Source organism: Porites lutea, chromosome 4, assembly GCF_958299795.1.
Source record: "Porites lutea chromosome 4, jaPorLute2.1, whole genome shotgun sequence".
In the NCBI taxonomy this organism is placed as follows: Eukaryota; Metazoa; Cnidaria; class Anthozoa; order Scleractinia; family Poritidae; genus Porites; species Porites lutea.
In genome coordinates this window covers 1251997-1266554 of record NC_133204.1, presented here as the reverse complement: position 1 = coordinate 1266554, position 14558 = coordinate 1251997, and the positions used below count along the sequence as shown (strand labels likewise).

At 36.4% G+C, this 14558-nt stretch overlaps 1 protein-coding gene across 1 annotated transcript; it reads left to right on the top strand.

Annotated features, from left to right (window-relative positions):
* Positions 1 to 3162: 3162 nt before the first annotated feature.
* LOC140935166 (ceramide synthase 1-like) lies at positions 3163 to 12811 on the top strand. The gene is made up of 7 exons (XM_073384699.1): positions 3163 to 3388; positions 6792 to 6951; positions 7273 to 7453; positions 8009 to 8170; positions 8647 to 8933; positions 11356 to 11512; positions 12587 to 12811. Exons 1-6 carry the CDS (start codon positions 3176 to 3178, stop codon positions 11478 to 11480), a joined length of 1128 nt encoding a protein of 375 aa, XP_073240800.1. The 5' UTR covers positions 3163 to 3175; the 3' UTR covers positions 11481 to 11512; positions 12587 to 12811.
* The last annotated feature ends 1747 nt before the right edge of the window (positions 12812 to 14558 follow it).

The window sequence follows — 14558 nt, the reverse complement described above, 5'->3', positions numbered from 1 at the left end:
TCCTTTCTCTTTTGTTTCAACACTTGATTTTAATCCCTGAGAGAAACCTTGGAATAATGCCTAGGGTGGGTCCCCCCCTTACATTCGGGTGGAGGTGTTCGGGATGCTTCCGTGCCTATGCCATCCGGGGGGACCAACAGGCAGCCATGCATTGGGTGAGTCCCCCTGAAACATTCCTTTGAGGATATTTGGGATGGTTCCTAGCAACTTCAATTTTGTGCCTGTTCTATCATCGGAGACCCAAGGGCAGCTAATAGGGACGACGAGATATTCACAAGCGGAAGTTTACTACAAGAACAGAAGAACGTAGCTTTGGCTGTGAGGAAGACTCATTTTAAAACAGAACTGAATGTAAGGCTGGCAATAAGGCAAAGGGCTGACTTATTTGAGGCCAATATTTCAGCTAACAAAATTAGCCTTCCTCATAGGCACCAGACTCCGCAGTGGAAGCGGGGGGGGGAGGAGCCTGCGGTCCCAGGCCTCCTTCCTCGGGGCCATGGCCAGAGCTGCACCGAAAAAGAATGCTACAAGGGCTCCTAAAATTTGAATTTAAATTGACATGAGAGGTTAATGATAAACTAAAAATGAGAACCATAGATAGCATGATAGGCTAATTTTGTTTTAGCTGATACTGAATGGTCTGAAATAGAGGAACCACGGTCTGTATTATTTACGCGTTGAGTGCACCTCTGCATTCAAAGGTTATTCTGACATTCTTATAATTATATCCCGTATGTCCTGTTGGCGTCACCTCAGTCGCCGAGGTTGAGCCTGTTCCAGGATCTCTGTTAAGCTACGTGCAAACGGACGCAACATTTCTGGGAGTTGTTGCGTCCTTTTGCACGTAGCTAAAAGTTTGACCGGTTTCAAATTTTGCGCAACAACTCGCAACGACATGCAACAGGGTGTGCAAACGAACACAACATGATGTAACATCCAGCAATGTTGCGGCCGTTTGCACGGGGCCTTAGTGGTGACGGGCGACTAAAAAAAACACAGCGTAGAGCAGAAAAAAGATAGAGAGGGAGGGTGAGAGACGGAAGGGGGAGGAAGAAAAAAAAATATCCTTATCATCTCCCTTCTCAGCTCAACTCTTTGCCTTTGTAACTTTCACACACAAAAAATCGCCGATGATGAATTTGCGGGTACAAATGACCATGAAATCGCCCCAATTTACAGGCACGAACAAAACTCGCAGAAAAAAAGAGCCGACAACGATCTACTGTGTCAGTTTCAACTAACTCCTGACAACTGCATCTGTTACCTGGAGTAACAACTATCTTCACTTTTAGTTTCTTCATTTTTTCAACTGCTGGTGGGGCTAAGGAAACACCAGAAACCGTATCATAAAGACTTCTGCCTTAGGCCATCGTCGCTTAATAAAAATAAAACAAAAACAGCGGTTCACAATGTTTATCACCGCTGTTTGTGTCGTGTTGTGTATTATTTTTGATTAATCACCAGAAATTTTTTCTACAATAGTATCAAAAACACTCATAGCCTGAAACCTAGGGACGTTTCGCAGAGGACAAGTTTCAATACTGTGAAAAGTCCTTTGCGTCGAGGAGCGAGGACAGACGGTTGTATTCGTAGGATTAGAAAACTTATCTATTAAATGAAAGAACTTTTGGAAGACATATTTATGGTTCAATAAGAAATAGGGCGAGGTCACGTGAGAGGTCACGCGCACGCGAAAGTCACGGTGACCTGAGATCAGGCCCAATTTTAGTAACATTCACAAGCTGTGATCACATGTACGGTATCACTTATAAAATTTACTTATTTTGATTCTTGTCTTGTTTTCTTTGATTTTGATATTTTATATTTGATTAAAGAGAAAAATATTTTTGATTTAAGTGTTTGATTTCTCAACTGCATTTTTGATTTCCAAAATTTCCGCGTTTGATTCTTTCAGTACATGTTTGATTGTCAAAATGAGGTCGTTTGATTTCTCAAATGACACTTTTGATTTCCCAAACTTGTCTCGTTTGATTCTTTTGATTTCCAAAATTTGTCGCGTTTGATTTATCAAATGGCATTTTTGATTTCCGAAACTTGGCTCGTTTGATTTTTCAAATGGCTAGCCTGCGTAGCAGGCGTCGAAAGGAGTAGGCCAGGGAGAAAGGGAAAAAGGGAGGGGGATTGGGGAGAGAGGGGAAGCTCCCTTCCCTTTCCCCTCTTTCGTTCTTTTCTCCCTCCCCCTCCCCTTTTTGCGCCTGCCACGCAGGCTATCAAATGGCATTTTTTATTTTCAACATGAGACTGATATGGATCTTATCCACGTGACATTTTCTGTGGGTGGTAAGCCCTACTGTCCCGATAAGCGCTCGAAAATTCAAACGAAATGTGCTCATGCCCCCTGGGTATCCTATAATACTCCTTCAATCGAATTAATTCAATATGGCCGCCGTCCCACTGTCACGTGAATATCATCCGTATCTGTCTCATTTAAATGTCATTTGAGAAATCGAACGCGACAAATTTTGGAAATCAAAAGTGTCATTTGAGAAATCAAACGCGACAAACTTTGGAAATCCAACGCGTCAAATTTTGGAAATCAAAAATGCATTTGAGAAATCAAACGCGACAAACTTTAAAAATCAATATGACACAATAAATACCAAAAGGATTTTTCCTTTTAATCAAAAACAAGATATCAAAATCATAGAGGACAAGAAAAGAATCAGACATCGTAAATTTTATTTGTGATACTCCTCGAACACGGTACACATGGGCGTACGGCGGTGTAGCATAGTCAGCGATTTGGCGCTTCAGTGTGACTACAAGTATCACTTGAAACAGGGCAAACAAAATACGGCAAACGTTTGTTACAGAAAAAAAAACATTTTTCAATACTTTTTAGTTTATATCACGTTCATAACTTCCTTCTTCCTTTTAATTCCCCCCTCCCCCCCCCCCACCCATCCCCGAGAAGAAACGTTTTTTACCTATTGGCTGGTTTCAATTTAGTCATACTGCTGCCCCGTCAGGTGCTGCGATAAACGTATTTCTGGTATAAAATACTTTCCAAGCAACAATCCAAGCAGTATTCTTTCGCTCCGGTCTCTTTCTTCTTTAAAGCGTTTTTTTAAGTCACGTGACGAGGGTTATGCTGAACCTGAGCCTCCCCTCCCATAAGGCATTCCGCTCCTTTGTGCAAAAAGGTGGTTCCAAAATGGCGGTAGGATTCTTCGAAGCCTTCATCAAAATATGGGACCATTGTTTTATTGAATGGGAGGAACGAGGCCCAAACGAAACATTTCTAACAGATTTCTTTAAGGAGCTCTCCATCTATGGCTTTATATCAGTTAATGACATTCTTCTATGTCTGTGTCTTGGCGTTTTGATCACGATCTTGCGTTATTTCTTGACGGTAGCTGTCTTTAAGGTGGGTGAGCGTTTTTTGCAAGATTAATTAAGCTTATTTTTATTGCAAGTTTTACTGAGAGATGGGCTGCCACTAGTCCATGTCATTAAAAATTTACGCCGGTTTGGTCTATATTTGTGTTACGAGCGGGATTCGCTTGGTTTTAGTGAAAGTAAACTACACGGGTTTTGCACGCAAACAAGCGAGCAAAGATCGTCACAATGTGCAGGGAGATCAGCGACCCGTTTCGACTTATTTTGTTTTGTTGTTAAACGTAAACCCATTGTGGAAATAGTTTACTTGAACCACGAAAACCGAACTACTCCTACACTGAAGTCATCAATTGCTATTTACTGTTACTAAAACTTCAGTTGTATGTTCAGAGGTCATGCACTCCTCCGCTTCCATTCTAGATTTATAAATCGCACTATCACTTGCAAATTTTGTGTTGGAAGTATTTTTAACAGTCTTTGCCTTATTTATGTTTTTAGAGGTCTTCTCGGCTTGCAAATTTGATCTTCCAGTAAGCTTATAGAGTTTTAAGTTGTGTTTTGTGAATATGTTAATAGTATTTTTAATTCATTTTACTAGTTTGCGAAATCAACCTGTCGGCTTCTTGACATATTATAATATTTCAGCGCTGGTGTTGTTAACGTTAAAACGCACATAGTTCTAGTTTTTCAATTCAAGCAAAATGCTGCTTATAGGTTCACTGAATTGGGTTTGAGTATGTTTCATTGGGACGTCGAGTCTTTGTGAAATGTTTAGAATTTTTCAGTTTAATTTGTTTACGTTGTGTGATGTTGGCCCACGTGTGTTTTATGGAAATGTTTTGATAAGTTATTCAGTTTTAAAAAGTTCAAAACAATCAACTCCTTTCTGGAAATACGTGTTTGACTGTAGAAGAATTCAGCCCATGTTTAATAGTTAATCCTCTCTGTTCCCTCTAGATAGCATTCGTTCATTGGTAATAATCATCGATAATCTTGTTCAAAGCTGCAAAATGATCAATAGCTTTGTTCTCCTCTCTTGATGTTATTTTCATGTGCAGATCAATAAAAATGAGAAGTCGAATATGACTCTACCATACCATGCAGACTTGCCAACCTCCAAAAGGCAAAAAATGTGAGACTCTGATCCTTATAGAGCTGGAAAAAGTGGAGAGAAATGGGTAAAAAGCCATAAGATGTCCCAAATTTTCTGTTGGAAGGCCTTTCACTGGAGAATATGGGTATTGGAAAGCACATATCACTTTAAAGCTGGAGTAGCAAACATCATGATCAATTTTACTAATTAGGTTTTGTAATTTCTATGTTTTGTTAGTGGCCATCTTGAGAGAAACAGCTTCACATTTGGTGGCAGCAGCAAGTAGCGTAAGGCTAGAAGAATGCAATCAAACGTGACTGCTAATTAAGCATTTTCTTTGGATTGAGCTGGCTATCTATTGATATCTAACTAGGAAACGAACCCTATAACTCCAAACTTTTTTGGAGAAATCATTTGCCAACTCGTGAGAACATGAGATAGGTCGTGAAATTATGAGTCTCACAACAGAGCTGCGAGACTTGGCAATTCTGATAACAGCGCCACCCAAATCAAAGTTATAGTTAAAGACATAATTGATCAAATACTATAGCTTAAACATGTAGGCTACAGGTACTGAAACGCTAACACCTTATCGCCTCCATGTTAAACAAACGACATTATCCACCCCAATTATAATTGATTGTTACTGAAAACCTGCAATAATTATAGAACAGGTTTCAATAGATTATTATGGGAAAATATAAAGAAATACTTGTCACCAAAAACTTCTATGTTGTTTTAAACCATATTTGATGACTCTTTGCTGATAGATTAATTTTCATATTGTATGTTTTTGTCTTGTTTTATAACCAGGGTACAAGTCACGTTTACAACTTGTCTGTCAGGCAGGCTGTAGCTAACATGTACCAGCCCAAGAGTCATTTAAACTAGCCCAAAAAACATTTTTGAAGCGTAGGATTGATTATGGTTCATCAATCTGTAATTTGAATACCTTCCAAAAACTTCACTCTCCTATCGGGCAATTTCAGAACAGAATTCACTAAGCCCCAGGCTATCAGACACGACTTTCTTTGCTTACTTGTGATAACATGGCACATCAGACCTGCTTAATTCAGTAGTAGTCCACAGTCAGAAGCACAAAAGGTTAATATATATTTTTTGACTTGTATTCAGGTGAAACGTAAATGGAAGTGATATAAAGACATTTTTCCCATTGTAATTGACGATGGATTGGTTGGGGTCAATCCAAGTACTTCTGATCATTGATTATGAAATCTCAGCTGATTCCTAGCACTACTCAGTTGGGTATCTTTTAGTTCAGATAACTTGAAAGAGAAAACATTTGTTTTAAGAGCATTTATCTGTTGTACTTGCAATATACAAAGAATAAATTATATAGAAATTTAAGCTACATGTGTAAATGATGTGTGCAATATTGTTTCAAATTAGTTTACCGGTAAACTAATACTTTGATTGACCACATTAGCAATCAATATAGCCAGATTCTCCTGAGCCAATTTACGGTTGGCATGGTTTTTATAATAATAATATATAGCTCTTCATTTTGCTTGTACAAAAAAAAATTCTGCACCTTCTAGCCTGTGAATGTCAGAACATGTTTTGCATTGATGGAGCTAGTTACATTCATGGAGTCACTAGTAAATGTCTTCGTGGTTGGAAATTTATTTTTAGTTTCAATTTTATCAGTGGATATGAGGAAATTCAAATGTATGACTTTAAACTTGTGATCAGGATTTTTTTAATTATTAATTACACCTTTGCACTGCATTTGGCCAGAGGTTTTTCCTTTTTTTTTTGCAGGGGAGAATAGTAATCTTCCAGGGGAGACAGTGTTTCTACTGAAATTTCTGTAGCTCAAAGTTTAATATTTTATTACTGGAACATATTTTACTTTGTTTGCAGCTATTAGTCGTACCTTTTTTTCATTGAGAGAAACAATGGTTTAATCAGTCGCCTTAAAAAGTGTTTTCCAACTTTGCCAAAAAAATATTCTCTCTTTGAGTACTATTGCACATAAAGATTTTTGTTATGCCCCTTGTGACACACACACCCTTGTCACTGTATTAGGTTTCAGTTAGTTTTGTTATAATGTTACTTCAATTCAGTTACACATCAGGTTTCTGGTAGTCATGAAGGTTGTTGGTTGGTTCAGATAGCTAGCATCAGTAAGCTTTCCATTGAAGGATTTACATATAGGTATCTGCAGTTTAACTGGAACAGGCTTCATGTACATTGTATGTCACTCGCTTGTGAGACACCCCATGAAGGTATCCATCTGGTAACCTTAAGTGAGTATCTTGTACAGGTTTAAGTACATAATTATTTTAACAGCATCATTCTTGCTTTGGAATTGCAGCCTTTTTTCAAGTGGTGTAAACTCCTTGAGAAAGAGCAGAAGAAGTGTCCCGAGAGTGCCTTCAAGCTTATATTTTACTCTTCTGCATATGCATATTGCTCGTATATTTTGTTTGGCGGGAAATATGATTTATTTCATGACACAAACAATTGTTGGAAAGGTGAGTTTATAGAGTGTTTTTTCACTATCCGTAAAATATCCCTATCAGTAAACCTGATAGGGAAGGTCAATTTTAAGGCTTATGGTTCCTTTTCTCTTAGTATACAAAATAAAGACATGCAATATATAAAATAATATTACTAACTTGAGTATTGTGATTTGAGTCAGAAGAGCCCTTTTGAAAGGGATGGCCCAATTAAGATTAAGGTGGAATGTGCATTTGTATCACAGCATATACATTTTGTTTTACTTTTATTTAAGTGTCACATTGCTTAAAAGTATTGCAAAAAATTAAATTTGTACGTCTTTTCTTTCAACTTAGGATGGTACAAAGGGATGCCAATTCCTCAAGATATTTACACACTTTATGTAGTAGAAGCAGGATTTTATTTTCATTCAATATATGCCACATTCTTTATGGATCAGTGGAGAAGAGATTCCCATCTTATGATCATGCATCACATTTTAACTAATGCACTCATATTTTTCTCATTTGCTGTCAGGTAAGATGCGTGTTTATTCATCTGTAATTTAACAGACTAAAAATGGTAAATAAATGCTTTGTGAGTGGCGGGTGGTTTTACCGCAAAGTTTTCAATATCATGGTATCATAGTCTGTAAGAGTCCAGACAATGGAAAATTGAAAAGGTGCTTTGAGTGTTCTCTTTTCTTTCTCAAGAAAGTACTAGGTTATACACATAGAAAGTTTAGTACCCCATCATCAGAAGTCATGTACAACAGTTGTTGGACTTTTTCCAGTCACTTCTGTTAATTAAATTTTGTATCTTACAGTATGACTTTCAATTTGTTATTTAAGTCTCAAAGGAGAATAAATGGCAAAGTCGCTTGAAAATCACATGCAAGAGATGAGAGAAAAGCAAATTTCACTGTCCAATTTTTTATATATACTAATATTTTGTATACTGTCATAGACCAAAGCCCTCGAACAGTGAGTACGCAGGAAATCAGCCACTCAGTTGTAAAAAAATAATATTATTGTAGCATGATTTAATTTTTAGGTCCCTCATTCTATTCATGTGTTCTTTCTGTCATTTCAGATACCACAGAATTGGACTGGTAGTGTTGTTTCTTCATGATCTCAATGATGTTTTCCTAGAATTTTCAAAACTCTGTGTGGCCTTCAAAACACGCAATGGAAAGTACTGTCGCACATCAGATATACTTAGTGCTGTTGGTTTTGTTTCATTTGTTTCATCATGGTAAGCCTTAGTTTCCATGTATGGAAGAAATACCTGCGACTGCAATGGGCCAATTTTGCATGTACAAAAATTGATTTCTTTGCTAAGGTTTTTTGTTAATTGAATCTTTATTAATAACTCCACAAACAGTAACAATTAACAACAGTAGTAGACACTAATAACGCTAGTTACATTACCAAGTAAATGCCACAAAAGAGAATAAAGAAAGACAAAAAAAAAGAACACTTTAGATAAAATAAAATGTTCTTAAAGTTCATAGCTGTTTATTGATCAGGTGATCAGCTGTTAATTGTTAAAGTTGAGTTCCATAGCAAGTTAGGACATGTTAATGGTGATGTCAACAAAATGAACTAATCAGCCATTACACGGCACCTATACATGTAATTATTCTAACAATATATTGATTCTAAAAAAACCCAAGAAGGTGTTTTAATTCTGCCTGTATGTCCTTATTTACCTAATTCATTTATTTTCAGGTTTTATTGCCGTCTCTACCTTTACCCAATAAAAGTGTTGTACCCTTGTGGCTGTGGTGGCCGTCCATATGTTCCTACAGCTCCGTTTTACTTCTTTTTTAATCCCATGTTGTGGATGTTATTTGGCATGAATTTATGGTGGTTTCAGTACATGGTATGGCTCTTGGTTCGAATAGTAACAGGGATTAGTCATGGTGTAGAAGACACACGAGAAATTCCAAAAAGCACAACAGCCAATGGAAAGCTAGTAGAAAATGGTGATGTTTCAGTGGGCAATGACATTCATGGTAAGGTCATAAAAAAAATGTACAGTGTATTACAGAAAAAATATTTTTCAACACCAACAATTTACTAACAGTTTAGAAGAGCTTTCGGAATCCGTCCGGGGCCCTTTTTCCGTGATGATGTTAGTTGTTAAGCTCTGCTGACCTTACAGCAAATTGTTGGTGTTAAAGAATAATTATTTGTTTCTGTAATATGATGTCCCAACAGCAGAATCTTCACCCGGCCATATACAGTGTATCTTATTCCCAACTTTTCCTCCTCTCAAGGGCATGAAATTATTCTTTCCATATTGATATTGGATTCTGGTAGATATTCTGACAAATTCCGAGCATGAGAAAGATGGTTTTTTAATCACTGACACAGGCACCTTGGAAAAAAAATCCAAATTCTTCAAATATACATGTAATAATAATAATAATAATAATGGAATTTATATAGCGCTTATACATCGCTGTTCTAAGCTCTTTACAATGTAGCCTGCGTAGTAAGCGTTTCCTCGCGAGGTTCGTCCAGAAAGCTGGGAAGAGAGCAAAAAAAACTGAATGACAGGGGAGGGGAAGGGGAAAGAAGGAACTGCTTGCCCGCAAACCCCACGATTTTGAAAAACTGTGTTCGCCCACAAACACAGCTTCTGATTGGCACGGTGCAGGTAGTGTTGATTACTTAGCATTCGAAACATCAATCAAACCAGGTATGCTTTGTTTTCGTGTGTCACAGTTCTGGTCTCATCTGATTTGTGGTCGCAGATTACAAATGCTTTGGACTGATATTTATTTGAATCGTGTTTGTGTGAAGGTTTATGAGATCAGAGTCTTCAAAGTATAATTGGAGATCGAGCAGTGGAGACTTGGGAAGGCCAATTTATTGAGAATGACGGCGTGCGGATCTGACTGGAAAAAATGGACTGTTTGTTGGAGATAACATCAACATAAATCAGAACATCGGTACTTGACACTAGCTAAAGCCGCCATGGACAAGCGATTTGTCAGCTTTTAGAAATGAAAAGATTCTTTTTGTTTATTGGAAATTTAGCAGCATCTATTGTAGACAACGTTTCGACACAGGCTGAATAGCAGCCGCTCTGCAAAAGTTATACCCGGCTGAGTGAATTGTTCCGGACAAATCATTGACATGTCGACAAGGTTTCAGAAAGGTTTCAAGAAATTCCGCAGCAATCACACAAAGTTTTAACTTTCTTTTATCGTAAATCTTTTTTATTACAGTTCTTGCAATCGCCTGCAACGTGTTCTATTAGAGAACAAAGTAATTTTCAAATCTGGTAATCCAGGGGTAATCTGTTCGTTATGTTTCTATTTTGACGAGCTGTCAATTTACAAATGAACCTAACCGTGAAACATCAAGGGGCGTTTTCCAGAATCGTGGGGTCTGCGGGCAAGCGTTTCCTCTTCTCCCCTCCCCCTCCCCCTTCATCCTTTTTTTTTGCTTCTGCTCTAACTTTCGCGCAATAACTCGATTGGAAACACTTGCTACGCAGGCTATTTACAAGGTAAAAAAGGACATAAGAATATCATTAATCACAGGCTTACATATAACACTACTGTACATACTGGGAAATTAATAGCATACACATCTTAAAAAGGAAAGAAAACAAAAACAAATATGATGAAACTAAATGTCATATGCCTTTTTAAAAAGAAATGTTTTCAACTTAGATTTAAAAAGATTAACATCAGAACAAGCTTGAATTTCAAAGGGGAGCTTGTTCCATAGTTGGGGGGCAGCAACGGAAAACGCTCGCTGGCCATTAGTTTTCATGTTAAAATTTGGTTCTTCAAGGTGTAAATGATCCCTTGATGATCGTAATGTCCTTAATTGATGGTAAAATTTTAAAATATCTTCAAGATAACATGTATGCAAATCCAAAACTTCTAAGCAATACCAAAAGTGTTATAATTTATGACTTTTAAAGGTTACTGAAGATGGGTAAAAAAACTTCTGTAATAATTGTGAACAAATGGCCAACAGACTGCCAACAATTGACCTCCAACAGTGGCCAGTAAATTTAGGCCAATTCTCAACTGACTGTTGGTGTTACATGTATAATTATTGGTAATGTGCCACGAAGCTGTTGTTAAACATTATCGTTAGTTTTTACTTTTTTTTTTGCCTAAACTGCACTGATAATGTAAAAAAATTTTGAAAGTTGCTGTAATCACCACCCATATTATCATAAGCTGAAGTAGTGAAAAAGTTATTTTTTGTGCAAGGACCTTGATTTTTATCAGTGTCCATTTTGCAAAGCTTGCAAAGCATTATAGGGTCATCCATTTTGAGACATGTTCAGTTGTTTGTGTTCATTAATGCATGTTTTTCATATAAACACTCAGCCTAAGTTGGAATAACAAGTGTAAAAAGTGTAATATAACAGGCTTTATACCCATCTAACTTTATTTGATTTTTCAGCCACCTATAACAGTAGCAACAGCAAGGATACTAAGCTAAGAGATGAACATGTTGATGCCAAAAGAAATGCAACTAGAGATCAATTCCGACAAAGACAACCACACACAGGGCCTGCAAAACAATAGGAAAATGATGAGCAGTTGGTATTGTCCTGGTGGTATGTATTTTAGTTATTGCTATTTGTGTTGTTTTGCATTGTCATGCAAAGATTTCTGGACTAAGAGTTTCTGTGCATTAAGTTTTTTGCTACAGATGACCCCAGCACCCGAGACCTATTGTAGTCAACTGTCTGGTATTTGTTACAGCTGTATTCCGGCCCCTAGGGTGTTCTTTTACATTTTACAGAGTAAGGTTAAGTGAAAATGTTGGGAGACAAGGCCTTATGTTTTTCATACTGGTCTTATCCTACATATAGAACACAAGAAGGTCTAACCATTAATTATTTTGCAAATGTGAAACAAAGACAATATTCACCATCTTAGTCACTGTAAGAGTACAGCTGTTGGTCCAGCTTGGAATTAAACCTACCGTGTGACACAAAATTTTTTGCGGGAGTTCATTTTTGCGGATAGGCAATTTTGGGTGATTTTTGTGATAAGGACAGATTGGTTTTTCTTGCTGGGAATTGATTTTTGCGATTTTCAGAAAGTACCATACCCAGTAAGCATTGATAATATTTTCGTTTTTATTGAGTACATGCAATAGAAATACATAATTATTTTTAAACAATAAACGAGTATTTCTTTGAATACCATTTTGTTTCTGGGTGAAAAAGACAAGTTGCGATTGAACAGACACGGTTTCAAATACTGTATTTTTGTGTAGCCAATTTAGGTTAGAGAATATTTACTCTGCAGTAAATTTTTGCGGGAAAAATGTTTGATTTGCAGAAACTTATTTTAGCAGATCACTGGAAAAATTGAAAAAAATTAGAACCGGCAAAAATTTTTTTGCCACAGAGGAGGTCATGACATGATATAGTGTAGAGCGTGATACATTTCGTGTAGACTTACATCACACTAGAGAATAAATGAAGCACATGGTCAACTAGATAGTTGCAGTAGTGATTTCACAGCTAGCAATTATCTAACTGATTTATGTATTGAGAGGATACAACAGGCCTGCTCCTCTGACGTCTACATGTAGTACCCCACTGCAAGGTTACTAGGCCTCTTGTGTTTTCATGTAAAATAAAATATATATTGGTAATCCATCTCCTTTTGATCATTAGTTTATCACTGGGCTTCACATACCAGCACAAATCTTACCAGGATTGAACAAGAGACTGATTGTACAGCCTGTAGTTCCATATAGGACAGGAGTCAGAATAATGTCAAAGCTGGCTGAGTTTACTGAAAATCAAGACCATTCTGGTTACTCAAATGAGCTGGTAATATTTAATACCTGACTTAGCACATAACCACTTTGTGTTGAATTTTAGGAATGAAATGTTTTTTAAGAAATACACGTAGTCATAGACTAGAAAATTTATCTAAACCATTATTCTCCTTCAGACCAAAAAAAAAAACGTTTTTAGGGTTTGACAAAGGTGGTTGTGTCCATGGCCTTAGCAGCTATTTTTTAATAATTAATAATTTTTTACCTACAATAATATTTTAATAGTAATAGTGGGTCAATATAAATACTTCAAATAGGCAGTGTTCCACACTGGTAACTAGTTTCCACAAATTAATAGTTTCCTTGAGCAAGCTCCAGTTTGCACCTTTTTTAATGGGCAGTAATAATATTATTAATTCTTTCTTCAAATGTTTATACTTGTTTTCTGTCTGAATTTATGATATTTATGAAATATTATTCCTTGTTGATTATTAGACATGCAGAATTATTTCCCTGCTACTGTAATTTTGAGATTTAAAGCTAAGTTGGAACGTACTTTAATACTAGTAAGTACAAGGGTTGAGGAGAATAATTTTTAGAACTGTGCAAAAAAATTATCGAATCTCTTTCTCAAGCTGCCCGGAGTTTAATAATTCTTCCTTTTTGTCTCGTTCCTAAAATAATATCATGACAGCTCTAGCAATGTGAAGACAGCCATCCTCCATGGTGGCTATATACTCACTAACTTAACGTCACCTTATGAGAATATGCATCAGCCAAAATCATCATTTCTTCTCAGACGTAAAGATTAGATTACATGACAGAGGTGCAGTAGACTTAGGTGGTTTAGAGGATGAAACTATATATTGTTTATTATGTTTTTTTGGTGTAATTTTTTTGGCATGGTTTTATTTAAAGCTGTGTTTAGATTGCAACAAATTGCTAGAAGTTGTAGCTTATGTTGGACCAGTGTTACTGACTCATACTGCATTCAGATTCTCCGCCATAGAACCAGTATTGGTGATAATGGTAATAGTAATATTGATAGTAAAGAATAATTAATTTTATATTACATTGTAACAACAATAGTATGGTAGTGTAAAACTTTAAATTGACCTTGTCACACTATAAGAACAAATTAATACAAAATCACATACATGTATATCTTCATACACTGTATCCTTTCTGAACATTAATGAAATTAATAATTACTTGTTACATCTTGTCTTGTAGTTTTAAGTCAATGAAAGAACATTATCTTTTTAGAATTAAAACTAGTAAGTTTGAAATTATAACAATAGTATTCGATTAAAAAGGATTGTGGTAGTGATAAGAAAGAAGTGTGATACGAGTAACTGATTTCAATTCAGTAGAAATAATTCATCAAGGATCGCTGTTTTCAGCGGCCACAAAGCTGGCTTCTAATCCTTGCTAACAGATTATCGTTCAGTGAAATAAGTAACCTAAAGATGTGAATGAAATTGTCCCTCAAGTACTATTTTTTCAGAGACTGTAAATCTTTTAATTAAGCTAAATGCATTCCTATTATTGTATAATCTTTGCACACTTAGTTCTATAAATAATTAGAATAGAGGCATGTACTTAATTACCAATTAATGAATGAGGCTGAGTATCATATGAAGAATTATGCAGATCGAGGAGGGTGTTTCCGAGATCTCCATAATTCTTCATATCATACGAAAGCCGAATTCAATAATTGTTTTATTATTCATTTAAAATAATTCCTTGTTTAAAAACATGGCTAAACATGCTTACCTCCATCGATATTAAATTCATCTTCGATAGTGCACGTTTAGGGTTGTTCAGCTCCGCAAATTTGCTCCAAATAGCAGATGTCGCCCTTC

Coding starts and splice junctions, on each gene's coding strand:
- LOC140935166 (XM_073384699.1), top strand. CDS start 3,176: ATGGCGGTAGGATTCTTCGAAGCCTTCATCAAAATATGGGACCATTGT. Junction 6,952..7,272: donor CACAAACAATTGTTGGAAAG/GTGAGTTTATAG, acceptor CTTTCAACTTAG/GATGGTACAAAGGGATGCCA. Junction 8,934..11,355: donor AGTGGGCAATGACATTCATG/GTAAGGTCATAA, acceptor TTGATTTTTCAG/CCACCTATAACAGTAGCAAC.